This window comes from Poeciliopsis prolifica, unplaced genomic scaffold (genome assembly GCF_027474105.1).
Source record: "Poeciliopsis prolifica strain line A6 unplaced genomic scaffold, Auburn_PproV2 SCAFFOLD021, whole genome shotgun sequence".
NCBI classification, from domain to species: Eukaryota; Metazoa; Chordata; class Actinopteri; order Cyprinodontiformes; family Poeciliidae; genus Poeciliopsis; species Poeciliopsis prolifica.
This window is the reverse complement of record NW_026562396.1, coordinates 8,214,453-8,239,520: the sequence shown is the minus strand read 5'-3', so window position 1 is coordinate 8,239,520 and position 25,068 is coordinate 8,214,453. Positions and strand designations below refer to the sequence as shown.

Here is a 25,068-nt window from a genome sequence, read left to right as displayed (position 1 = left end):
CAGATTACCAATTCTAGTTTTTGTTGTTTGTATATTTTCTGTCTTCCCATCTGAAGGAGTTGCGTTCTGGATTTGGTTTTCACAGCCTCGCTCGAAGTGAACCTCTTTGCCCTTGTTACCCAGTTGCCTTGTGACTCAGCTCACTCTGCCCTAGTAAATCTGGGGAATGTTTACACTCGGCCCTTAGAGTCCTGGCAAGAGTAACACCTATCATGCTGCCAAGCCATCACCCCGCCTTTTATCCGCTGTTAAACTCTGGAAAAGGAGGGGGTGGAATTATCCTACTCCCTTTTTAAAAAAAAAAGTTTTTATCCTCATTCTGCCGTGTGTTTGTATGCATTTCTCTGCAGACTGGCACTCTTTTATGAGATGCCAGTTCACCTTTACGTTGACACTCTAAGAGGATTAGAGATGAAGTGGGCAAACGCAACGGGTCAGATCATCTCCCAAACCAAACCTCTGGAGTGTTTCTAGTCTACAGCGTATCGGGGGTTTGCAACCTTGAAATTTTATCCCACATTTCTTCAACTAATTTTCCTCTGTTTGATGCTCACAATGTAATTCGTAGGACTGGGGATGCCTGCCACTTTACTACATAAACACAGACAATAAGGCAGCCGTGTTGATGGTAGGTGTGATGATCCCTGGCAGAAACTGAGAGCCTGACTTGCTGACAGCCAGCTGACTAAACCACTGGGTGATGAATGGAAATCGAGTTTGAGTGTGAAACCGTCTATATCCATAGATGCTACATTGAGGTACTCCACTGCATTATAGCATGAAAAAAAACTCAAAAGATAACCTCTTTGGCAGATCTGGCTGCATCTTGACATTTCTTACTGCTTGACATTCTAAGGTTTTTTTCCCCCTTCTTGGATTCCCTTTTTGTCCGGTGTGCATACTCTGTTTTTCATAGGTCAAGCTCTCAGCCCAATCATCCCGGTTACCACAACTCCCTCAGACCCATCCACCCCCTGATAAATACTCTTTGTCTGCCCTCTGAGTAAAAGTTTCATGAGTTTGCTCTCCAGTGCTCGTTATTCCATTGTCTGCCTGAACGACTGTCACCGTGATTTATGTCAGAGAGTTTTAATATGCCAAGGAGAGGCTGCCTTTTGGTTCCAGCGAATGTCCCAAACCCTTAGGAGCCTTGAGTCGGGCCATGATATGTCCCCATGTTGGGAGGAGAGATGGCCCTCCTTTGTCTGCCGAGTGTCCACAAAGTCTTAGGATACGCATCTTTATGAGCATTTACGAACACTTTAATCGTGTTACTTTTACCTTTTTACCTTTCTCCATGCAGGAAGACTTGTGTCCTGAAGGACCCACCAGTGACAAGAGTTTCTTCTTTTTTTTTCAGATTTTTTTTTTCCTTTCTTTCTTTTTTCCCCCTCTGCGACTTGATTTTTAGTGGCAGGCCCCCATCCTGATTGACTCCAGATGTCACTGCGATTTTAAAAGAGAATAAGGGTTTGTTGATGTGGAAAGGGCCCAGCGTTTTGAATCTGGACGAGATGCGGCTCACGCAGCTGGCTTTCACTCCCACAGAGGGAAGGATGATCATCTGCCAAACCGCCTCGAGTGCAAGATGAACCATTTGTGAGCACGTTGAGAAGTTTACGTCGCGGGCTGTAAACATTTATTGCGGTTTTCTGCCTCTATTTGCATTACGGCCCAATGCATCACCTGGGGCGTTGACGATAAACGTGGGGCTTGGTTTCTTTTTTTTTTTTGCTTTTGTGTTTTTCTTTCTTGCCATCAGAATAGTTGAGATGTGAACTGGTTTTCTGGCTGTTCACTGGGAGTTTGGGGGCGGTGGGTGGGAGGATTGTAAGTGGCTTAATTGTGGCAGATATTAGCTTTTACAGGCCTGGGTAGAAGCTCGTAATCTTATGTGGATAAACACGTGGAGTTTGTGACCACCACCATTTTATTTTTTTATTTTTGGCACAGAGAGGCCATGGAGTGCATTTTGAATGTTTGGAATAAGCAGGAAGAGACAAACATTTACAAAGACAGCCCTAAATTGCAAACAGTTTAGAAGTATGACAAACAATAGATGGAGAGACGCAACGTCCTGCTCATTTAATGCCTGAATGACTAAAATCACCCAGTGCAACTCTTGGGTAAAGAATGTTTTAGGACTCTTGTGACACCATGTTGGTCTTTTTATTTAGTCTTGTTGAAAAACCACTTGCACATTAAATGTGACGGGACGTAATCTAAAGGTAAACTGCTTTTTTTCAGCAAAACAAAAAACAATGTGGTTCAGAAACATAGCTGGAAATGTCACAGATGGTTAAAAGTGTGGAAGAAGAAAAAAAAGTTGTTTTACTTCTTAAATTCAGAATGTGGACTTTGAATTTATTGGCAGTGCAAGTAAAATTGTGTAAAAAAGTCTTAAGATAACTTTATCTTTAATTGCACTGACACTCACAGAATAATTCAACAAAATCACCGGTTGCACCAGTTGTTGGTGCCACTAACTATCTCTTAAAAGTAAAGTTTACCAGAGTTTCTAGTGACTTATAATTGGTGGTTCCCGGTTGCCTGGGGTATGTTTATTACGCCACACGAGGACCCAGTTCTCTGAGCTGCTTATGATTGGTACTTATTCAGCTCCCGAGGACTGGCAGAATGGAGAGGGAGCTGAAAAAAACAAAACAAAGAGGAGATCACTTTTGGAGAACTATTGATAAAGATCGTGATGTCACCAGGTCTCCATAACAACCAGGTTTTATTTGTTGATGGTTTTTAAGACACTACTTTCTTTTTTGGAGTCTGGGGACATTTTAAAAGAATGTTAAAAATTGTGGCAAATTTTTATTGCATTTTTATGCTGAGGTTTTTTCAGGTTGTGTAAACTTCGGCAAACTACAAGGTTCTGTAAAAGCACTGAGAAAACGATACAGCGATGCTTTAATATAGAAAATCTAAGTTGTACTTTTGAACACTTAAGTATGCTCAAACGTAATTGGTATTTTAACTTTGAGTTGTGACTGAGCAACTTTTACTCGTAGTTGAGTAAGGTTTGGCCATCACTCAGTACTTTTACTCAAGTACAAGGGTTGAGTACTTTGTCCAGAGTGGTCTTTTATCCAGCAAGTTGCCATTCACTAGTCAAACCAAAAGGTTTGGAGACACTGGGCTGGAGACGGATACTGCCATCATATCAGTCTTAAATGAAACTAAAGGAGAGGTGCTTCCATGGACCTACAGTGAAACATGATGCTCAGACTCTCTTGTGCTTCCTAAATGGAAAAACAAGTGGTTTTATCAAAATGGAGCAACGAGAGCTACAAGTTCAAGGAGATTTAAGCCGTTTTCTCTTAGGTGTCTCTCCATTCAGATTTGAGGTCATTTGATGGTTGTTGGTGGGTGGAACAGATGGGTATTATCATGCAATAATGAGCACATGAGATTAAAACTCCACAAAGAAGGGAACCGGATGGAAATCTTTAGTCCTTTATCCCCTCTGAAGAACAATAAAACTGACAGCGTTTGAGTTCTGGTTGTACTCTGAGCATCAGGACATGTTCTGTACCCTTCTGTTACTTTTTGTTCTGCCCTTCTCTCTGATAATAATCTGCTGTCTCCTCCTTTGTGTGTGTGTGCGTGTGTCTGCTTTCTTCTCTGTCCAGATGCAAAGGAGAGATCGGCCAAGAGATTTTCGGTGGGTGGCGTCTTCAATTACACCTCTCTGCTGCTGAGCCAGGAGGACGACATGCTGTATGTCGGAGCCAGGGAGGCGCTGTTCGCCCTCAGCCTCTCGGACATCAGCAAGACCAAGCTGCAAAAGAACGTAAGAGTAAAACGGCGAGCTAAACGGGTTGACAGTCAAACCTAGAAAATTCCTGAAGAAATTTAAGGGAAAAGTGTGCCCGTCATCGTTGTGGTGCTCAAAATTAGCGTCAATGCTAAGTTTATCTAAATTGTAGCCAATAGCCTGTGGGGAGTCACAAGCATTTTGATTAACATGGACTTGCACCATACAGTATGTAAAATTAGTGTATAAGCAAATTGAGCCAAAATGCTAATGTTACCATGAACACTCACTAGCATGTTGTCTGTAATTGACTTACTCCATTCAGTATGCTAAACATAGCTAATAAGTAAGAGAAATAGCTAATACTTTATTTAATTTAAAACTTTTAAAGTCTTAATTTAAGACTTAAAATGTCTTTAATTTTAGATAAGATATTTTAAGGCCTCATCTAAAATTAAGGCCTTAAAATTAAAATAGTAAGTTGATTTTGAATATCTTAATCAGTGTCTTAAATTTTGTCACGGCAGGACTATTTGTCTTGTCTGTTTTTTTTTTTTGTTTTTTTTTTTCCTGTCAGATAAAAGTGCGAGTCACACTCAGTCGTCACTGTTTTCTGTGACTCAAGTGTAACTCACTGCTAGCATACCCTAACCAGCTAGCTCTTTAGCCTGTATGGCCAGTTGGCTGGACAAAGTTCGTACGTCTAAAATCTGTGAAGGAATGGGTCTTATATAGTCTTTAGGTTTTTGGTTGGTGAAACCTGCACTCTCCCTGTGTAGTCAAAACCTCCTACTTAAGTTTTTTTTTTTTTTTAAGAAACTGCAGAATGTGTGTCCTGCAGATGAGCCAAAGTTCATGAGTTCTGGTCCATCCATCTATTATCTCTGGTTACCGCTTATTTTATTTGACTTACTCAGCTTTTCCTCCCTTTTCTCCCATCTCAGCTGACGTGGGGAACTCCTGCTGGAAAAAGAGACGAGTGCAGCTTTAAAGGAAAGAACTTGGAGGTAAGAAAATCAGTCACGATGAACAATTTTTCTTGTTGTTTTTCTTTTTGTACCCTTCCCCGTGTGTTCGGTCTCCCCTTGCTATTTGTTTCACATGTGAGGCAATAACATGAGCAGAGAGCTGACAAACCTTTCCAGCAGATACAAACAGATTCATCAAGTCTGCAGGCTCCCCGGGGAACAGCTTCTTCTTCTTCAGTCTGTCTGTTAGCTTGTTGTCATGCCAGCTGTTGTGTCCCTGGGTGAGAAGCCTCTGTAATCCTCCTGCTGCAGTGCACAGCTCTGTCTGTATTACACAAAGCTCTGCAGGCAAACTGCTCTGTACAGCAGACAGGTTTTCCCAACAGCGTTTGAGGAACAGTTTCTGTCAAACGGTCTGTGATGGAGAAAGTCTGCAGAAGTGCAGGATTTAAGTCGTCTGGCTTTGGATTTGCATGGGAGGTCATTAGCATTTTATCTGTTCATTCATCACTCTTCCTTTGTTCAGACTGTCTGATGGCACATTGTCCGGATGTCAATTTATCCATCCATCCACGTAGTTTCCATTCGTCTAATTTCCATCTATCGCTTTTTTATCCTTTGATTGATTGATCGCTCATTTTTATCCACCGTTGTCCATCCATCTCGTCCTCCACTTATTACCTGTCTGCTATCTATCAGATGTTTTTATCCATTCATCCCTCTTCCACCAATCCATCCCTCTTTTTCATCTATCCCTTATTTTATCCATCAATTCTTCTTTTATCCATTCGTTCATACTTGCATCCCTCTTTTTACGCATTCATTCTTTCCTTTTTTCCCATACATCCATTTTTCACTAATTTGTCCATCATCCCTCTTTTTCATCAATCTGTCAATTCATCCATCCATCGCTCTTTTTTTTTCATCCACCCACCATTAAACTGTTCAGTATCTATCTATTGGCGTTTTTTCTTATCTATAAATCATCTGTCCTTCCATCTATTATCTGTATGTTCATCCATCCTTACTCCCTCCTTTCTTCCCTGCCTCGTCATAATAGCTTGCAGTTTTTGCGGGTTCCGTTTTTAAAGCCTGTTTGCTGTACAAATAAATTTAGAAATCAAACTGGGCAGGAATGGAAGCATGTCTCTGTAAAAGTGTAGAATATAGACGTAAGGTGTGAAACCTGGCCGCATCGTCCACTCTCAGACGATGCTCTCAGACGTAAACGTCCCCTTCTGATTTTTCAGCCTCTTCAGCATCTTATTGAAATGTGTTTTGACTTTCTGCGTTTCCCGCTCTCTCTGTTTTGTTTTCATCCAGACCGATTGCTTCAATTACATCAAAATTCTCCTGCGGCTCAATAGCACTCATCTCTACGTGTGCGGTACCTACGCCTTCAGTCCCGTCTGTGCCTACATAGTAAGTATCGATCTCTCAGTTTGACCTTTGTTCACATCCAGAGGTCAACAAATCTGTCGTATAGCAAAAACACAGCTTTTTCCTCCTTTCACTGTAGCACACTGGAAGTTGGACATTTTTTAAAGATAAATTCAGTCCCTGTTATCCTCTGAGTCCTTGTTGGATTTTTCTCCACATAAAAGTAAATCCTGCTGAGCTTCAGAAGCTCCTAGAATGAAGGAGATAGATTTATCAAGTACGGCAGGAGTGAAGGCAACCATCAGAAGACATGACATCAACTTTTACTGTTAGTGCTTCAGCTAAGTTTGGAGACTGCTCTGCTTTTAAACAAGAGGGAATTATCCTCCCGGCTTTGACGTCAAAGTGGAGGAGAAACACGCCGTGGCTCGGATTCTAGAGGACTTGGCAGGACATTGGGCCCTGAACTGGGATTCCAACAGCAAGTATGTCCTCTTTAGGTCTACAGAAGCACTCGACAAAACCGTGTGTGTGTGTGTCTCCGTCTAATCATTTCTAACGATATAGTCCCCGAGATGCCGGATATCACCACTGATGAATAGTTTGTTTTTCAAGGCGCTCGTCCAGACGGACACGGGGGACTTTAGGAGAACTGTAACAGGACACTGACACACTAAACAATCAGGATGTCAGACACAAACTAAAACAAGCTCAGAGTAAAACATCTAATATGGAAGAGACGGGAGAGGGCCGGCCCGAGCCATTTGTATGTTCCTGTCGGACCCGATCATGGGAACAAGTCGTCGTTGCTGCAACTTACCCACATCTAAGTGCTGTTTAGATGTGGATAAAACAGCAATATGGCTGTCAATAACTTTATTACTGACGGCCATAATGTTACCGTAACCCTTCGCTGGATTGTCAGTTTCATTCTACAGCTGAAAAAAGTTGTCACATTTAGAAGTGATTGGTGATTAAATGCCCCATCAAATTTCTGACTGAGCGCTTTTTAATCTATTCCGTTGTGAGTTTGAAGATTTGTTGGTGTGAATGACTCGGCTTTAAATGATTTTTGAAAGAAAATTGGCTTTTTGGGGGGTTTTGCTAGAAAATCTTTTGTGCAAGCCACCTACAGATTCACTTAGCAGAACAATAATGTCATTTTGTTTTTTATGAGTGCTCACTTTAATCTCACCATTGATTATGAAATGGAAAAAAAAAATGGTTCCTCAAGTAGGGTTGGAGCTTTGGACCCAAAAAATGTGAAGCGATTGAACGATTCCCGACATTTATGCGTCTCTAACCAGAGTTATTGTTACTGAACTCAAGACAAAGTTCATCAAAGAACATGCTGTTTAATGCGTTTACTGCCTAAAAAACAAAATAAATTGCCATCAAAGGATCCTGAGATCAAACATCCAGTTTTAAAGAAATTGAGAAAATCTGGAGGAAAAGAACTAAATCACAATCAAGCTAGTTAGCTGTGTATTCAACCATCACAAGTTTAGTCTTTTATCCGTTTGTGAACTGTGTCCAAGACCACCGGCAGTGTGCTTCGAGCCGTCGAACCGCATGCAGACGAGAGCCGACCGTAACGCAGTGCTGCCCCTCCCACACCTGTTGCTGCACGCAATCGTTGACTTGGTGAAAGAGGGGAACTGTGCTTCCACCTCTCATTCAAGAAATATTTATCAATCCTGCAAGAATGCCACTATGACTGTAACTCTATGAAATGTATGTGAAATATGTGTTGCGAGATCACCCAGAGTGAAACTCTCGATTTACCAGTCGATCTACGTTCCTACCCTCATCTATGGTCATGAGCTTTGGGTCATGACCGAAAGAACGAGATCTTGGCCGAAATAAGTTTCCTCCGTGGGGTGGCTGGGTTCTCCCTTAGAGATGGGGTGAGAGGCTCAGTCATCCGGGAGGGACTCTCCTAGAAAGCTGAAGCCAAACACTGAGCCAAAGTGTGTAAATGTTCCACTCTGCTGGGTGAATACGGCGTCTGTCCTACTGGAGGAAATGAGCTGGACGCCTGCGGCCCAACCTCGCCTCGCTCATTTGGCTGCCACCTGGCCTCCCTCTGATCGCGTCTTTCTTCCTCCTTCCGTCCCCAGAACACGTCCACGTTTACGCTGGCGAGAGACGAAGCGGGCGAGGTCGTAACGGAGGACGGGCGGAGCCGCTGCCCTTTTAACCCAGAGTACAAATCCACCGCCATCATCGTGGGTACGTAATAAGACTCCCGCTTCTCATGAACGGCTTCCTCCCGGGAGCAGGCAGGAAGCGGCTTTGATGTGAGCTCCGTCATTTTGACTCCTCCATGAATCACGACGTGGCGGCTAATGCATGCCTGCGTCAGAGCGACTTAAGTAGCCGGAAGTATTGAGTAAGAGGGGTTTTTGTGTTTTTGTTTTTAACAGGCGTTCAGTGAATAATTAACCTTGATGCTGTGGGAGTGGGTTTTCTTCCCTCGCTCCCTGCTCAGAGCTTACAGTGACTAAAAGCACTTAGTCTGTTAAACTGTGCATGGCAGATGCGTTCATTTCTGAAATGGTTTGAAAAATGCATGTCTAGGACAAAGGAGACGAGCATCAGTTTCTTTAACATCTGAGGAATCTCACCAGATTAATCACCATTAAACTGTTAAACACTTAAATCCCAAAAAATGAGACCAAAATGAATACGTTTTGTACATTTAATGTGGAGTTTCAACAATCAACTAATCTTTTGGGAATTATGGTGGGAAAATAAATACAATAACTTGGTTGTGTAAGTGTGCACACCTTTTCTAGTGCTCTGTTTTCATTTACAGTGCTCAATCTTCCTGAATACATGCTGATTCGTTTGCTAGTTGACCAGTACAATATGTCGCAGTATTTATGGGAAACGTTTTTAGTTGACTTATCCTGAAAAACCTGCACTTTTGAGAGCCTCTTCCAATTAGAACGAAATTGGTTGGTTCTGATCACTTGCTGATTGATTGGTCCATAAATCAGGTAATTCCCCTTCAATGCTTTGCTTGTTCTCCCCTTCCAGACGGGGAGTTGTACACCGGTACCGTCAGCAACTTCCAAGGGAACGAGCCGGTCATTTACAAAAGTCTGGGTCAGGGAACGGCACTGAAGACGGAGAACTCTTTAAAATGGCTTCAAGGTGAGCGTGTGTTTCTCATTCCCCCCTGCATGTCCTCCATTAGGTAGCAGCCGCAGCAGATAAGCTCTGAAAAGCAGCCGTCATTAGTGAGGCAAAGTCACTAATGGGAGCAAAGACGAGCCTCAGTAGATCGGTCCTATCGGCAGCAGCACTTGCACATCAAAACGGCATCAGCCGACCGCTGCTGTAGTTTTTTTTTTTTTTTTTTCCTGCACGCTGCGCACAATTAGGATGGCTCTTGTCTTTTGATCTCCTGATAATCTGTGCAGAGTGGTCCTGATGAGGCATCTGAGTGCAATTACACAGAGCATCCTGTTTCCTCTACTTTCTCCGGACTCTGAGATACGACTTTGCAAACTTTTCTTCTTTTTTTCCCTCCAGCTTAAAGCAAATATTCTTTGTTTAGTCCGTAAGCAACAAAGGCTGAACCCGTTTGTGCGACTAAATATTTGTCTGTTGTTTCTGTCATGGACAGATCCCGTCTTTGTCGGGTCGGCTTTCATCGAGGAGAGCCAGCCGGCAGGGAACCCCGTGGGCGACGACGACAAGATCTACTTCTTCTTCAGCGAGGCGGGGAAAGAGTTCGACTTCTTCGACAACACCATCGTGTCGCGGATCGCTCGCGTGTGCAAGGTAAGGCGCGGGAGTGTCACACGATTTAAAAAAAAAAAACAAACAAACACAGAGACTAAAACTTCCTGCCTGTAATCCTCGAAACAAGCCGGGTCCACTCCCGTGTCGGAGCACGTCCGTCCACATTTAACAAGACGTCACGCCAGTGTGACATCTTGGATGTGGCGGGGGGGAAAAAACAATTGTTGGCGCGTTGAAGGTTTTTCTGTACAAACATGTTTTCGGCAGATTTCTGCTCCTTCTTGCCTGAATCATCAGCGCCACCCCTCACCTCCTCCCCCTCCTCTTTCCAGTTTCTCTGCAATGTCATCTTCCTCTCTCCTTCCATCTCCCTCGCAATGTCAGCTGCACTCGTCCATCCCACTAGGCTCCTCGCCTTTCACCAGCAGCCCTTTGAGCTTTGCAGGAGTTATTAGTATTCAGGGTTGCTTGCAGAAAAATGAAATGCGTTTTTCTTATTTTTCCCCGTCTTTCTGTTGCAGGAAAAACATACAGACTGGTTAACTGTTCACCCTCCACCCCCTCTTTTCTTTAGCCGTTTCTTCTCCCTCACTATGTTGATCTGTCCACCTGGACAGACTTTGGCCTCTTTTATCCGTCTTCAGGGAATCAAAACCGCTTGATAAACATCTGTTTAGCATCCCTTTTTCTGACTGATGCCTCTTTTTGTTTTTTGGTGGAGGCGGTAATGTGAGGAATTTTGGTGGACGGTAATTCTCAAGTAATCTTAGCCTAATGACTTAGTCCTGCAAGGCTCTGGTAGTCAGGGGCTGCGACACCTCCAGCAGCAGAGCACCTCCCGGCTGCTATATATGGAAATCATTGGCAGACTGTGGCGACTCGCTGCAGTTCAGCTGTGCGACGCAGAGAGAAGAATAGCTTTCTCTGCTCTGTGAAGCACCTTTGATTCTGCTGGAATGCAGCTGCTGTCTTTTTCCTTTGGCGTCTTTTCAGACGCTGTTTTATAGCCGTTCAGTCGGCCTGCTTGGTTTGCTCACACGTCTACGACTGTTTTAGAAAAGATGAGTCGTAAAAATCAGTGCGTTTTTTTTTGTCGACTTTTCTCACTGCCTCCAAAGGCTCAGCTGGGTAATAAAGTATACATTTTCAGTCAATACGATGAACACACTCAAGGAAAATGGCTAATTCTTATTTGTGTGTATTTGAGGCGACGTCACAAGAGGCAAAACGATGGTGGAGCACCGACTCCCAACAGAATTTGGTAGATTCTGAAGCATACTAAGGAAATCTATATGACAAAGAGTTAATCTAAAGATAATAGATCTCATAGCTCAACTAACAATTTATTGATAAGCAGCCTATTTTCTTAAAAGCCTGAGTCTTTTTCTTGCATCAAGATGGCCGGCTGTCTCTCTGTAACAGAAAAGTCTAAAAGATCAATAAGCTTTCAATTCTAATGAACATTTTAACACAGGAACTAGAAGACATTTTAAATATCCAAAAATAAACAAAACAGAAACAATAAACAAAATGGATGCCTGAAAAAAGGGCTACCTTTAAAAAACCAACAATTCAAGGAAATGGAAATTATGGGGCTCATTTTAATTTATTATGCGGTTAATTAATTTATCATTAGTTGTGACAGTATTTTGTTTTGTAGCTAACAAACTATCTGAAGTGTGTTGGATGTGCAGTTGCATTAAACCTAAAAATAATTTTAGATATTTTCATTCAGATTGCCAGCTGAATCAGTTCCTAATGCCTTGTTAATCCAGATTAGCTAATCATGAAAGTTGGTGATCTTCAAAACTACACACAGATTGAGGTTTTTATGCCTAATTTCAGATTCAGGTTATGTCCGTCTGAGTCGTTGGTGCAGCAGACGTTTGCATCGCTCTTCTGTGAACAGACCGCAAGCAGAACAATCGTCCATCTCTCTCCGTTTATTAGGCCCAGCTTGGTTGGAACCTGGTCTCACTCACGTCTGCATGAAAGACGACAGGCTTCTTGTCGGGTTGCATAAACAAAACGGAAACTTGTGCTACGTTTTTGATGGTAGTTATTCTAACTACCATTCTAGCAGCAAACTTTGCAGCCCACAGTGGGTTGTTTTCTCTCTCTTTCCCATCTGTTCCCCTTCCTCCTCCTCGTGTTTATTCAGGTGCGTTCACTCAGGAACTGTGGGGGAGAGAGAGGGCTTGTGCCGGGGAGCATTTCCTTACGATACGGAGGTGTTGAACACGCCTTCGTTTATTAGAACTTTTCAAAGTTGGGTAACGCAATGCTTTTTTTTTTTTTTTTTTTTTCATTTCTCTGTTTGTTTTTGGAGGGGAGCTGCCAGAAGGGCGTGGCTGAAATGAATGACATAACAGCTGAGGGAAGAGATGCAGTCAGCTGGTTAGACGGACGGCCTCCTGATTGGCTGCCGGGTTCTGCAGCTGCCAGATGGTTGTTGTAGTGTTGTTGTTTTTTCCCCTTTGCGTTTTATTATCTCGTCTCAGGTGGTTTACTGCTCGTAGCCGTCACGCAGGAGTAGTTTCTCGGATTTCGAGGCGATTGCTCATGTGTTCTCCCTGCTGGCCGTGTTTGTGGAGGAGTGTCCTTCAGGCTCATGTTTACAAGCCGAATCTGAGAAGTGCTTATGGGAGTGTTTCATGTCAAAACTAAGAGGGAATGAGTGTTTCATCTCAGTGTAGGAGGACTGGTAAAGAAAAACACCCAATCGCTTTCAAAGCCGTAAATATTAACTGCGTTTTTTTTCTGTCCTCCCCAAGAAAAATAAATACAAATTTTTCAGCATGACGCTGTACTCCTTTTTTTATAAGTTTTGTAACCTTGATTTCCACTTATTAAATTCCATGAACCTCTAATCCATGTCTTTATTTCATTAGAGAGCCCACAGTAACCAACGTCTTCAATCATTTGACCTCAGCAGCACCCGCTAAAGGAAAGAGGATGACTTACACGGAGTTGATACAAATGTTATTATAGTCACATGTTCCAATCAGGATTTTTCTATTGACGGTTTATCAGTGGGAGGGGCTTCCCGATAAAAATCCAAATGTTTAAAATTGCAACTACAAATCTCTCAAAGCAGCTGAAGGATTGTGGAAAATCCAGAGGCAGGGGCTGGAAGCACCTGCATATCTCGCCTTGTGTTTCTCTCCGAGGTTCAGCTGCACTGCAGTGAATTAGCTGTAACAATATAAGACTGAAGGTGGTCTGTCATGACAGTCAAAGTCTGAATGTCTTCCAGCGAAACCTGCTTATCTGGTGGATGGGAAGGAAGTTGTCACATTTGTCGTAGCCGTGACGTTAACTGTGATGTCCTCTCACCGTGGCTTTGAAAAACCCGTTAAGTCCCAGACTCTCGCCGTTTTACTTTGTGATATGAAATCCATCGTCTCTGTGTACTTTCACAAAGGTCATCTGTGCTGCTTTTTTCCCCTCTGTTGCCAATAATGTATTCAGCACATTTTAAACCTTTTTGTTTTTTCACGGTTTAGCTGCAGTGTTGTACATTTTTGGTACCGGCTTCCTGCTTTTGAGGCCTAAACGTTAGAAATGAGCAGATTGTGATTCATCTGACTTTTAGACTTACGCCTCAACATTTTATTTTTTTCCTGTGTTTAGTGTGGACTTTATCACGTGAACTTTATTGGTGGTCCTAGGAAAGATTTTGTTCTCGAGACCATTTTCCCTTTTAACTTGTTTCTTTCCCTCCTATAAATGGTTTCATATTGTTCTTTGATTTCCAACTGCATTTCCTCAACCTGGAATCACCTAAAGCCCTTTAACCTCTGCTGACTGAGAGAATGAAAAAACAGCCCACACCTGTTCATACAGATATTTTTAAGGCAAGTGTTGAATTATTTTTGATCTCCTGAAGAGCTGTAATTGCTAACCTTTGAACTCTTAAATCTTTAGAGTTTGCAGCTTAAGCCCAAATTCAGCAGATTCAGAGGCCAAGACCTGCTGCTCTGCCCACGGCAGCTACACCGCTTCCTGCTGGTATCTGATGAGAGTTAAACTCTAAGCCCGACATGACCTCTGTCCTCTCGACCTCCATCCCGTCTTATCGCCGACGGCTCCGCAGACGCCGTCAGAGGGAGCAGAGATCAGGCGCTCTCCGAATTAATGAACCTCCAGTGATATTCTGCAACTTTTCCTTCCAGGGTGACAGGGGAGGTGAGCGGGTTCTGCAGAAGAAGTGGACCACCTTCCTGAAGGCCCAGCTCCTGTGCTCGCTCCCTGACGACGGCTTCCCCTTCAACATCATCCAGGACATGTTTGTCCTGAAGCCCACCGGAGACAGCTGGGAGAGCACGGTCTTCTACGGCGTCTTCACTTCCCAGTGGTGAGACCCGTTCAGTGTTTCTGTGCGTCTGCTTTCCTCTGTTTGAAGGCGCAGTATTACGTAAACTTAATTCTTTAGTGCAACCAAACCGCTGGGTGGATCTACCACCGCCTTCGAGGATGAAGCTCCTCTTGAGCAGCCGTCCACCTGCTCAGCTCCTTCAGACTAGCCAGCTCCAATTAGCAATCACCTGGAGGAACTGCCCTTCTGCTGAGCTTATCATATGAGCTACTTCTCAGTTAAAATCTGTTAGAAACATTGTTTGAGGATTAATAAAGGAGCCGTGTTGTGATGACTTCCTGAAGGCGGAGTTTCAGTAAGAGCAGAAGTTTTTAAAGAAACAGAGGCCCAATTTCAATGCATTAAATTATGAATTAAATTTTCTTTTAAGTCATGCTTCATATATGTAACATTTGTATAAAAACTGAATTCAAAAGGATCAACTTGATTGTGCCATAGATTGGCTCTATGTGCCTGGAAAAAACATCGTACTGCCTCTTTACGTCTCAGGTATAAGGGGGCGTCGGGCAGCTCTGCGGTGTGTGCCTTCAGCATGGCTCAGGTGGAAGCTGCCTTCAACGGCCGCTACAGAGAGGTCAACAGGGAGACCCAGCAGTGGTACACCTACAACCACCCAGTACCTGAGCCGCGGCCCGGAGCGGTGAGTCATTTTAGTTTTAGAAACCGTTTTAATATCGCAGCAGTAATGACGCACAAAAAGGCAAAAATGCTGTGGTACTAAATGACTCAAACGTACAAAGTGTTGACTATCCAGACCACTTTCTTTAGGCAATCAGTGGATGCAGGTTCAAAAGGAGCACCAAATGGTTGAATTGGCTGCTTTTTAAAATATAATTAATGGCACCAAAATGGTTGAATGCAACCAAAAGCCACAGGCTAATATATTTTTAGCGTCTCTCTGTTATAAAGAGTTATTTGTGGTCAGGCCTTTAACTTTTTCACATTCTGTCCCATTGCAACCACAAATTCAAATGCCACCATGTATAATTAGGACATGAGAGAACGATGTGTCGTCTTAAAAATCTTTCTAAATAAAATCTATAAATATGGTGTGTGTTTGCATTAAAATCTTAGACAGATCTCTTTTTTTCCCCCTTTGCAAACCAGACAAAACGATATCTGACTGGACGGCTAACAATCTGCAAAGTTTTATTTTCCGGCTGTATGTTTGGAGTCCTTGTGCTTCTGGAAGATGCACAAGAACAGCTAACTTCAGCACAGCTAGCTGAAGTTAGCTGTGCTAACCCTGAAGCACTAATCAGTCAGTTCTGCTAATGCTAAACCACTACACCAACACTGTGTGGAAGCTAATGCTAAAGAGCCAAAATTCAAATTATTTCTGCCCTTGAAAGACTACAACCCTGGAGCTCATATTTAATTTTGACTGTGTAATTTTGTGTTCTACATCAGCCTTAGATATTGCATCTTGTTCTCTACTGTCTGTTTTATTTTGGTCATGTCTGTTTGTTGTTGTAGTTTGAAATAAAAATGGAGAGAACTTGAGAGGAAATGGAGCTACGACGTAAACAGTATTCACCCTCTTCAAAATAACAGCATGAATATAAACGTCCAACTACTTTTGAATTAAGTCGCTGACCAAAACTAATACAGATGTCAACCTTTATTCAACCGCAAGTTTAGAAAACAGCCAAATAAATTTGTGCTTCAGAATTTCCCTGCAAAATGTAATTTAGGGAAAGCTAAATGCACAAAACTTTTTCAGATTTTGCAAAAGTGCTAAACGAAAAATTAGCTGTGCTGTTAGTGGATTAGCGGGGTCAAAATAATGAAAAAATCTATCCTCTTCCTTCTGCTTGATAACTATTCATTACTTTGTGTTGAATTGTCTTACAAGTTGACTCAAGTTTCTAGTTGCAACATGACAAAATTTGAAGGCGTATAAATGCCTTTGCAAATCACTCATAACGTTTCACTTCTCACATTTCCCTCTGTAAAGTGCGTGACGAACCACGCCAGGCAAGTGGGCATCCAGTCGTCCTTGCACATGCCCGACAAAGTCCTCAACTTTGTGAAGGACCACTTCCTGATGGACAGCGTGATCCGCAGCGCCCCTCTGCTGCTGAAACGCAGCGTGCGCTACACCCAGATCGCCGTGCACAAGATCCAGGGGATGGAGAGGGCTTACGACGTCCTCTTCATCGGAACAGGTGCTGCTTGGAGAGGAGAAAATAAACGACCTCTTTCCGAACCATCTCTGCTTAAAGCCTTTGTTCTCCACCTCCTCCTCTTCCTTTCCAGATGATGGAAAGCTTCACAAGGCCATCAACGTTAACGACAAGATGCACATCATAGAGGAGATGGTTCTGTTCGCAGAGCCGCAGCCCGTGCAGCACATCGAGCTGGACTCTCAGAGGGTACGACACGTCACTGATATGAACAAATGAAGAAACTGGGTCTGGATTCATCTCTCTATCAGTTTATATAAAGTGTTTAGTAATGTTTTTGTTTAAACTGATAAGAAAGGTGGAGTGACTCCAGATATGTACCCACCACAGCAGCCGAAGCACCGCCTGGAGGAGAGTTTGTTACACTCTAAGCTAAATTTCATTACCTCCACTCTCCTTATTGCATAAAGACGCCTCTCCGGGTCATAGCTGCCAAACTGCAATCTAATCTGCAATTCTATAATTCTAATAAAACCAAGAATATTTATCATGAGCAAATGCTCGGCTGAGATGGAAAAGCCGGCCTGTAAGGAGCGTGAAGTGAGTTGGACTGAGGGAAACTCATTTGTTTTCCATTGCTGATATGAAAACTGTCGCTGCTGTGAACAAAGAGCTTTCCAGGCCCGACATCAAGAACAGGCATGTCTGGAAACACGATCGCGGTGTTGTGAAAACTGAAACCAGCTGGCCAGACTTGATTCGTTCGCCAGATTAGACTCTTCTGTTTATCCAGAGTAATTGTTTCAGTACGATGTTCCTTTTTGGGAATCAGAAACCCATAACCAAAAGCAGATTGCCTCCTCTGCCCCTCGTTTAACTTTCTTGTGTCACGCACGCTCTTAAAGCTCTCGTTGTCTTCTCTCCCCTCCTCTGTAGGGTCTGCTGTTTGTGTCGTCGTACTCGGGCCTGGTGGAGGTTCCCGTGGCGAACTGCTCCAACTACCTGAGCTGCGGCGAGTGCGTGTTGTCCAGAGATCCGTACTGCGCCTGGACGGGGCGGCTGTGCCGGGACGTCAGGATGGCGCCGCCCGACAGGTGAGAAGACCCACACAGACGGTCACTTTAAAAGAGGAAAAAGATGGAAGTATGTCGTCTCAACTTCATGTTTCATGACATCTGATGAAAGATGAATCTGTAAGATAAAAGCGTGTGTAACGGTAAATATTTTCACTTTTTGTTGTGTTTTAATTTATTTAAAAATAGTATTTTTGCAGTGATTGCACAATTCTCGCACACAGTGTGACATTTTGTGGCTAAAACAATCATTATTTTTACATCAACTTCTCAGTTATGTGAAACTTCTGTTAAAATCATTTGAAGGCTCAGAATCGGTCCACATGCAAGTATCAACCAATCACGATCCCCCTAAATCAAGGAAATCGGCGCCCAGAAATCAACTGGTCGATCAATCAGTCAGCCAATATATACAATTACATGTATATAATGTAAACAGCTCTGCCACAGATGCAATAACTTTACAGCAGGTGTGTGAATGATCTAATGATCGGACTGCTGATTGCAGCCAGTCCACATTGTTAGCAGAACCAGAGGGCTCCAAAACCACATTTCGCTACGGGCCCCATGGAGGCTTGAGCCGGGCCTGGACTTGAGCATCAAATATTCAGTCATACGCTTGTAAAAAAAAGCTGCTTTTAGAAGAACATTGTGCTCCGATGACAAAGCTATAAACGTGGCTCTTAAATTGAAAGACTTAAGGTTACCTCTTAGTCGCGGCTGCCTCCCTTCCTGCGCTCACCTTGCTGTTGTTTTTTGTTGGCATGTTTTCTCCCAGCCACTGGCAGCAGGACGTGGAGGAGGCGGACACATCAGCGATTTGTAACTCAACCGTTCCCTTCATCAGATCTGCCAGACCAGCAGCTTCCCGTGAGTGTGTTCTCCCCCGACCAAACGCTCTCTAATTTAAGTCCTGCCAGTCACTTCGCAAACTCGACACGCAACCAGCACTTGGACCTGAAATAACGTGTCAGTCCTCAGAACAAGGACGGCTAACAAGCCTTGCGCGAGTCAACAAATGCTGCACTTGTGAGCAAATATACCAGCTGAATAATTTAGCATTTAGAAAATATTGCCGAGTTCAAGTTTCAGACTCCAGTTGCCAGAAAAAAACAAGACGAGTAATTAATTGCTTCCATTTTTTGCCATTTTTTCCCCCTCAAGTCGTCAAAATGTAAAATTGATCACTGGTTTTCTCCAGTGTTGACTGCATGTTGTTTTTGTAACCCATCATTCCTGTGTTTATATGATTTAATACCTTAATACTTTGTAATACCTTGTTGCTGAAATGCATAATATAAATATAAACTTGATTGATTGATTAGGCCAAGATTAATAATTAATAGGATTAATTGAACTGTCGTTCACCTCCTGAATGTATTTTCAAGCGAACTTTTGAAACTCGTCCAACAGGAAACAAATCTGGTATCAAACACGACATGGAATTATATCAGAGTTTTAGCTTTTTGATTGATTTACTGAAATAAGTTGGTCTTCTCAGCAGTATTTTGTAACTTATTCAAACAAACCTGAAGTCTTTTTAACATTACTATGAAAACTCAACCTCCTCCTTCCTTTTTACCCAGATGCGTCCCGCTGTAAGACCATTACAGTCACGGCCAACACGTTTCGCGTCCTGCCCTGCAAGCTGCGGTCCAACTTGGCTCAGAGGAAGTGGCATTACAGCAAAGACGCCAGCCAGTTCCTGTATGAAACCCCGGAGGGGAACCTGGTGGTGGTGGCCCAGTCGGGCCGCACCGAGACCTACGAGTGCTGGTCTGAGGAGGAGGGCTTCCGCCAGCTCCTGGCCAACTACTGCGTCAGGGCGGAGCCCCGGCAGGAAAGCACCACCCTCATTGGTCACTCACGCACGCCTCACGTGGCGCCGGACGAGACCATCATCCTGCCTGGCGAATCCCGCACCGAGCTGCCCAACACCAAGACGTATTGGAACGAGCTGATCGTGGTGTGCGCCCTGCTGGCCTTCTCCCTCGTCGTCTTCTCGCTGTTCGTGATCTACAGGAACCGAGATCACATGAAGTCCATGCTGAAGCAAGGCGAGTGCCCCAACATGCAGCAGAAGAAGGCCCGCATGGTGGGGAAGCCCACAGAGAGCTTGCCGCTGAACGGGAACACCATCCCCGTCTCCACTTCGGACCACAAGGGCTACCAGACGCTAAACGACAACTACATCTGCAGCACGCCCACGCACGAGTCGTCGCCGGAAAACAGCAAGAGCTTCTCGGAGGCGTCCGACCGGAGGCCGCTCAACGCCAAGGAGAGCCACGTGGAGTACTCCCCGACCTGCCCGCGACCCCGAGTCAGGCTGGGCTCGGAAATCAAGGACTCCATCGTATGAGGAGCGCCACTTCTCTGTGTGTTTTATTTTGTTTGTTTGTTTCCCCAAAAACGACGACATCCTGCATCTCCCATGAGCGATACGGGCCACCAAGGGACGGAGAGTCGACCCTGACTTCCTCCCTGCATCACAGCACATCCTTTTACTTTCAGCCATCTCGGTTCTGTGATCAGTCGCGGAGGTCATTTCGTTTTCCGCTCCGGTCTGGTCTGGTTTGCTGCGGAGGGCACACAAGGATAGCAAACCATGGCGACTGCTAGGATCATACACCATCGTATCTGTTGAGCCTTTTCTGATGGACGCTCACAAATTACGAGTGTGCAAGCGAAGGAGTGAGGTTACACGGGGAAAGCAGTTTTAAAAACAACGGCATCTTTTCTGGTACGCGTCGTTGATCGTCATCGACAGTTGCCCCGCCTTGCACAACTCTTACTATGCACACAGAACCGAGCTACAGCTACACAGTGACCAAGAGTTCAGGGTAAGGTGGATATTATATACAAGTTCTTCTTTGTCATTAATTTCACCGCGCATTTTGTTCCCTTTCTGCCGAATTGAAATGTTAATGACTGTTTGAGGAGAATCCACTACATGACGAACTACTGCAGCCTAAAGAAGATGGACCAAACAGAAACACCGGCTCTGATGCCTGAACGCTGTCGTTCACCTCCTGAATGTACGTAGTGGTGAAAACGCGGTCCGCCTCATCTGGAACGGCTATTTCCTTACAGTCCAAATAAGAAACGTTTTGTGGGTGAATGAATGGACCTAGATGCTCAGTGTTTCAGACTTTACACTGAGAGACCAGTGGCATCGGGGAAACGGGGAACATCTGCACCTCTTCAAACATTCAGGGCAGCACTGAAACCATCATATTGTACTGTGCCAAAAAAGAAACACCAACCCAGAAATAACTTGATTGTCTTATCGAAATGCAATAGTGCCATCTTGTCATGACCATCTCATGGTTCCTGTTAGCATCGATCAACGTCAAAGAGCACATGGTGATGAACCCGGGGTCGGGGTTCCACTGGAAGTATCGCGGCACTAATGATAAATAAATGTGAAGATCCACATTTTATTTTATTTTTTATTTTTGGGGGGGGGATAACTTTTGTCTAAGACTGTTAGCTCATAGCAAACTGTGAAGAATGTGTTGAGCAGAATAACCCATCTTCATCTGAGGGGGGGTCAAAGGATTTGACGCGCTGTGTGGTCGTCAGTCTTTTCCGTTTTCCTTCTGCCTTCGTTCTGACAATACAGGTGTTAGCCACAGCTAAGCTTAGCTAACAATACAGACTTTTGGGTTGGTTTTAGCTTTTATGCTAACGGCTTCAAAAATGATAGTCCTGAAGAGAGAGATTGAATCTGGCGCCCTACTGGTCTGAATGCAACTACATGATGTACGGTGATTTTTAGACCCCTTGAACTTTGTCATGCGTTTTCGCGTTACAACCAGAAATTAGAGATTTTGGGGGATTTTTACCAGACTTGTCAACACAATGTAGCATAAAATAGCTTAAGCTATGTAAGTGGACAGAGTATCTGAATAGAAAATGTAAAACCTCGCGACAGATTTGTGAAAAACATTTGGAAACCTAGGTATAATTCTTTGCGTTTCACAGCTACGTACTTGCCTGGGGTTCCACAAACTAATTCCAATAAATTTCAGTCAGGTTTGTAGTTGTAGCACGGCGTGACAAAGTCCAAGAGGCACAACTGCTTCTCTAAGGCACAGTAGTGATGTAGATGCAAGGTTTATACACCCCTAATTTTCCAGGTTACATGTCTTATCCACATGGCATTCACCACACTCATTCAAAAGCCAAGGTAATGCTAATGTGAAAGCACAGGTAATCAGGGTTAAAGATTTGCACATTTCACTTCACTTAAATCACATGGATGTAAATCCAACTACTGCAATTGGAACTGCAGCTGCTAAAGACAATAAATATTTTTTTTGAGGGGGGAGGATATCAGTTGAAACGGGGACCAGTGCAACCATCTATAAGCATTGTGTCTCACTCGGACCTTTTGAGACTTACAAACAAAATCACATGAAAAATTTCCAAAGAAACTGAAAGCTAATGACGTTGCCAGTCTGATTGTGAATCCTTTACAATGTGGCAAAGTGTCTTAGAATACACAGTGACTTTATATGTTGAACAAATAACGATACAATATATATTCCAGTATTAAATGGCTATTTTCAACTCTAAGCAGATCAGAAGCTGCTCCAGGTTGACAAAGTAACGGCACAGCAATGGTCAGCGTTTCCTCTTTTCCAGGTCGTTTCTTGTGTAAATACAGTGCCTGTGCTAAATATTGTGTGTCGTTACGGGACGTTGTGCAAGATGTGTCGTAGAGGTAGTCTTAAACTAGAGAGTGAACACTGCTGAGTATTTTATTTTTATGTCTTTTTTTTTCCTGTTTTTATTTTTTTACATAGTGCTTTACTGCCGACTTGAGCAAACACACGTTTCACCACACTATTCGTTCAACACCTTACCTGGTTCTGATCAAGCACCTCAAAACAGGATACTCAGTTTTATTTATTTATTTTTTATCTATAATTGGCTTTTAAGTAGCCTCCAGAATTGTTAAACAGCAATTCTTTATTGTTTAATATGGGAATTTTGGAATGGCTAAAAAGAAAACGGTTAAAATGTACAAATTAGTAACTGTAGCTAGCTTCTACCCGTGCTAGCCAGAGAAGCTAAAACAAAAACTTAAAAGTCGAATAATATTTCACATTGTATTGAGTTACTAAAAATGCAATTTTAATGTTTGAGTTCTGGTTATAGTTTTAAATTTCATTACTTTTCTGTTTAGTAGCGATTGTTAAAGTAAGTTAACCCACAAATTAACATAGTTGCTACTTAGCTTAGATTGCTAGCCGTCTGTCAACAAATTAAAACTTGGGGTGGAAAGAAGAAGCCTTTATTCTTTTGTTTTTATATTTAACACTTAACTACACAACTGAAAATGCAGATTGTGGCCATTACATTCATTTTTATGCTTTTCCCCCCCTGTATTATTTAGTTGAACTACAAAAACATCTCTAATTAGCTCATGGATGCTGCTTAGCGTGGTTTGCTAGGCTTCTATAAACGAATTTACATTGAGGGCAAAGAAATTATTTTTTTATATTCAATATTTTACTTGCTGACTAAAGAGTAAATATTTTAATATTTGTGTTCTAGTGGTATATATATTCTATTTAATTTATTTCAATAATCACAACAAAAATATTTAGCTAATATTAAGCCTAATAGTAACTTCCCTGGTTTTACACTTGCCAAGCAAACACTGTATATTTAAAACTGTAGTGTAGAAACAGAAGCTAGATATTTGCAGCTGTTGTCAACAAATAAGTTACTCTCTAACATTGTGTACTGTTGGCTGAAACTCAACCAATTAAAAAAATAAAGATTTTATCCGAGGTACACAGTAAGATGAACTCTACAAACAAATTGTCTCTGTAACCTGTGTTGAAGTGCTTGATGGTTAACGCCGCCACACAACGAAATGCCTTTAGCGTTTAGATCTGAAGATTTTCTGCCTTCAGCTGTGTGCTGCACTGTACGCTACCCAGCAGTGACCTCGTCAACAGAAATGTGGTCAATGGCGCGATTGTAGCCCCAGCGGGCACACTTAACTCCACTACGCAACACGGGTCGCTAGCAGATTTACATAATCACCCATGCCGCTTTTATGTTTGCCTACAAACAGAACCGATTGCTGCTCCATTCTGCAGCCTTGGGTTATATGGAAGAAAAAAAATACAAATAGAAACATGGAGACCGTCAACAGCATCTTAAGCAATCAGTGTTTTTACTATACACATTGTTAAGCTGCATTACAAAAAGCTACAAACTCTTTGACTTCACTGGGTCCTATATGATAAACCTGTGACATTGATGTGCAAAACACACTTCCTCAGAAATGAAACTGTACTGGATCTGAATGTAGCCTGTTCTCTACAGCAGTCTTATTTTCCTAAAAATCCAGGTAATATATAGCTCCCACTTTTATTTTAATTTATTTTTTTTTTCAGGATTTACCTAAAAAAAATGTCTGAACTACAAAAATAAACCACTTTAGGAGCACTGGATTCACTGTGCTGCATGATATAGTACAGCAGAAAAACGTCGCAAAGCACAACTCCAAAACCCTCAACCATGAGACGAAGCATTGGCTCAGCATACTGAACACCGGAAGCTTAGTTGACTGAATAATTAGTAGACAAATGTGGTCTTGCCTGCATGATTTTTTTTATTTTTTATTTTTAAACTGTGTACAAATTTGTGAACTGTATTTTTTTGTATTATTGAGATTGTGATTGTTGTTTTTATTGTATATAAAAGGCACTTTATTTTAATTTTTTAAGATAAATGAATAAATTACATGTTTTTGACATAAATGCTGAACTGTCTTTTATTCTGAATGCGGTCTAACGAGTCTCTAAGGTCACCAGATCTGAATGAATAAGCCTAGAAAAATGAAAGTTAACTTTAATTGAATGGTTGATTATGTTGTTCAAGTGAAGGCCGTGCAAATCCACGACCCAGTCAACGAATGAAGTCTGCTGCCAATCAAATCACTTACAAATGGGGGGGGGGACAAAGGTACAGGATCTGCAAATGGAGACGAATCTGACCAGAACCGACTGGGGAAGAACGATCATTCCAAGGCTTTGAAGTAGAGCCAGCTAAACTCTTTCCATCACTGTTTCGCCAAGCCAGTGAGTGATCTGAGGTTATAGGATTTGCCTCTTTTTGATCCTAGATATCACTAACATATTAAAGCATTGGGCATCAACAATGGTTTGAGTGTCTTTTATGGCATAAAGGGGATCCATGTAGGGTTGGACAAAAGTGATGATCACAGCACACATAAAGACGTGTGTCTCTAGAGATACTCAAGGTTCTTGAAATTTTAGAGGGAATTTTTGAACTCATTTCATTCTTTCCAGCTTTTTCTGCATTTCTCCTTGACATCCCATTTAAACACTGCTGGATTATCTGGTGTCACGATGGACAAGAAGAGTAATCTGCGATTCAATGTTAACGCATCGCATTTCAGATGTGATTATGTTGCAAAGTTCATGAAGTAGGGTTTATAATCAGTCAGCTGAGGGAAACTGTCCTCTGTAACACGTGAAGATTTACTCGGCCCAGGATAACTCTGGAGGGTCAGTTGAGTGGGGAAAAAGGAAATTCTGGTGGGAAATAATACAATTTTTTTTCGAGGAATGCATTGAAG

General features: G+C 42.7%; 1 protein-coding gene across 2 annotated transcripts in view; it reads left to right on the top strand.

Annotated features, from left to right (window-relative positions):
* LOC129369485 (semaphorin-4B-like) overlaps positions 1-24,226 on the top strand; it is a 72,500-nt gene extending 48,274 nt beyond the window's left edge. For both annotated transcript variants that reach the window (XM_055044921.1, XM_055044920.1), the window contains exons 3-15: positions 3,642-3,802; positions 4,711-4,773; positions 6,058-6,156; positions 8,235-8,346; positions 9,157-9,273; positions 9,749-9,906; positions 14,043-14,224; positions 14,735-14,885; positions 16,203-16,413; positions 16,505-16,620; positions 17,308-17,465; positions 18,223-18,314; positions 19,031-24,226. In XM_055044921.1, coding sequence (XP_054900896.1) covers positions 3,642-3,802; positions 4,711-4,773; positions 6,058-6,156; positions 8,235-8,346; positions 9,157-9,273; positions 9,749-9,906; positions 14,043-14,224; positions 14,735-14,885; positions 16,203-16,413; positions 16,505-16,620; positions 17,308-17,465; positions 18,223-18,314; positions 19,031-19,803 — 2,393 coding nt within the window. In that variant the 3' untranslated portion in view covers positions 19,804-24,226. The remainder of the gene's footprint in view (positions 1-3,641; positions 3,803-4,710; positions 4,774-6,057; positions 6,157-8,234; positions 8,347-9,156; positions 9,274-9,748; positions 9,907-14,042; positions 14,225-14,734; positions 14,886-16,202; positions 16,414-16,504; positions 16,621-17,307; positions 17,466-18,222; positions 18,315-19,030) is intronic.
* The last annotated feature ends 842 nt before the right edge of the window (positions 24,227-25,068 follow it).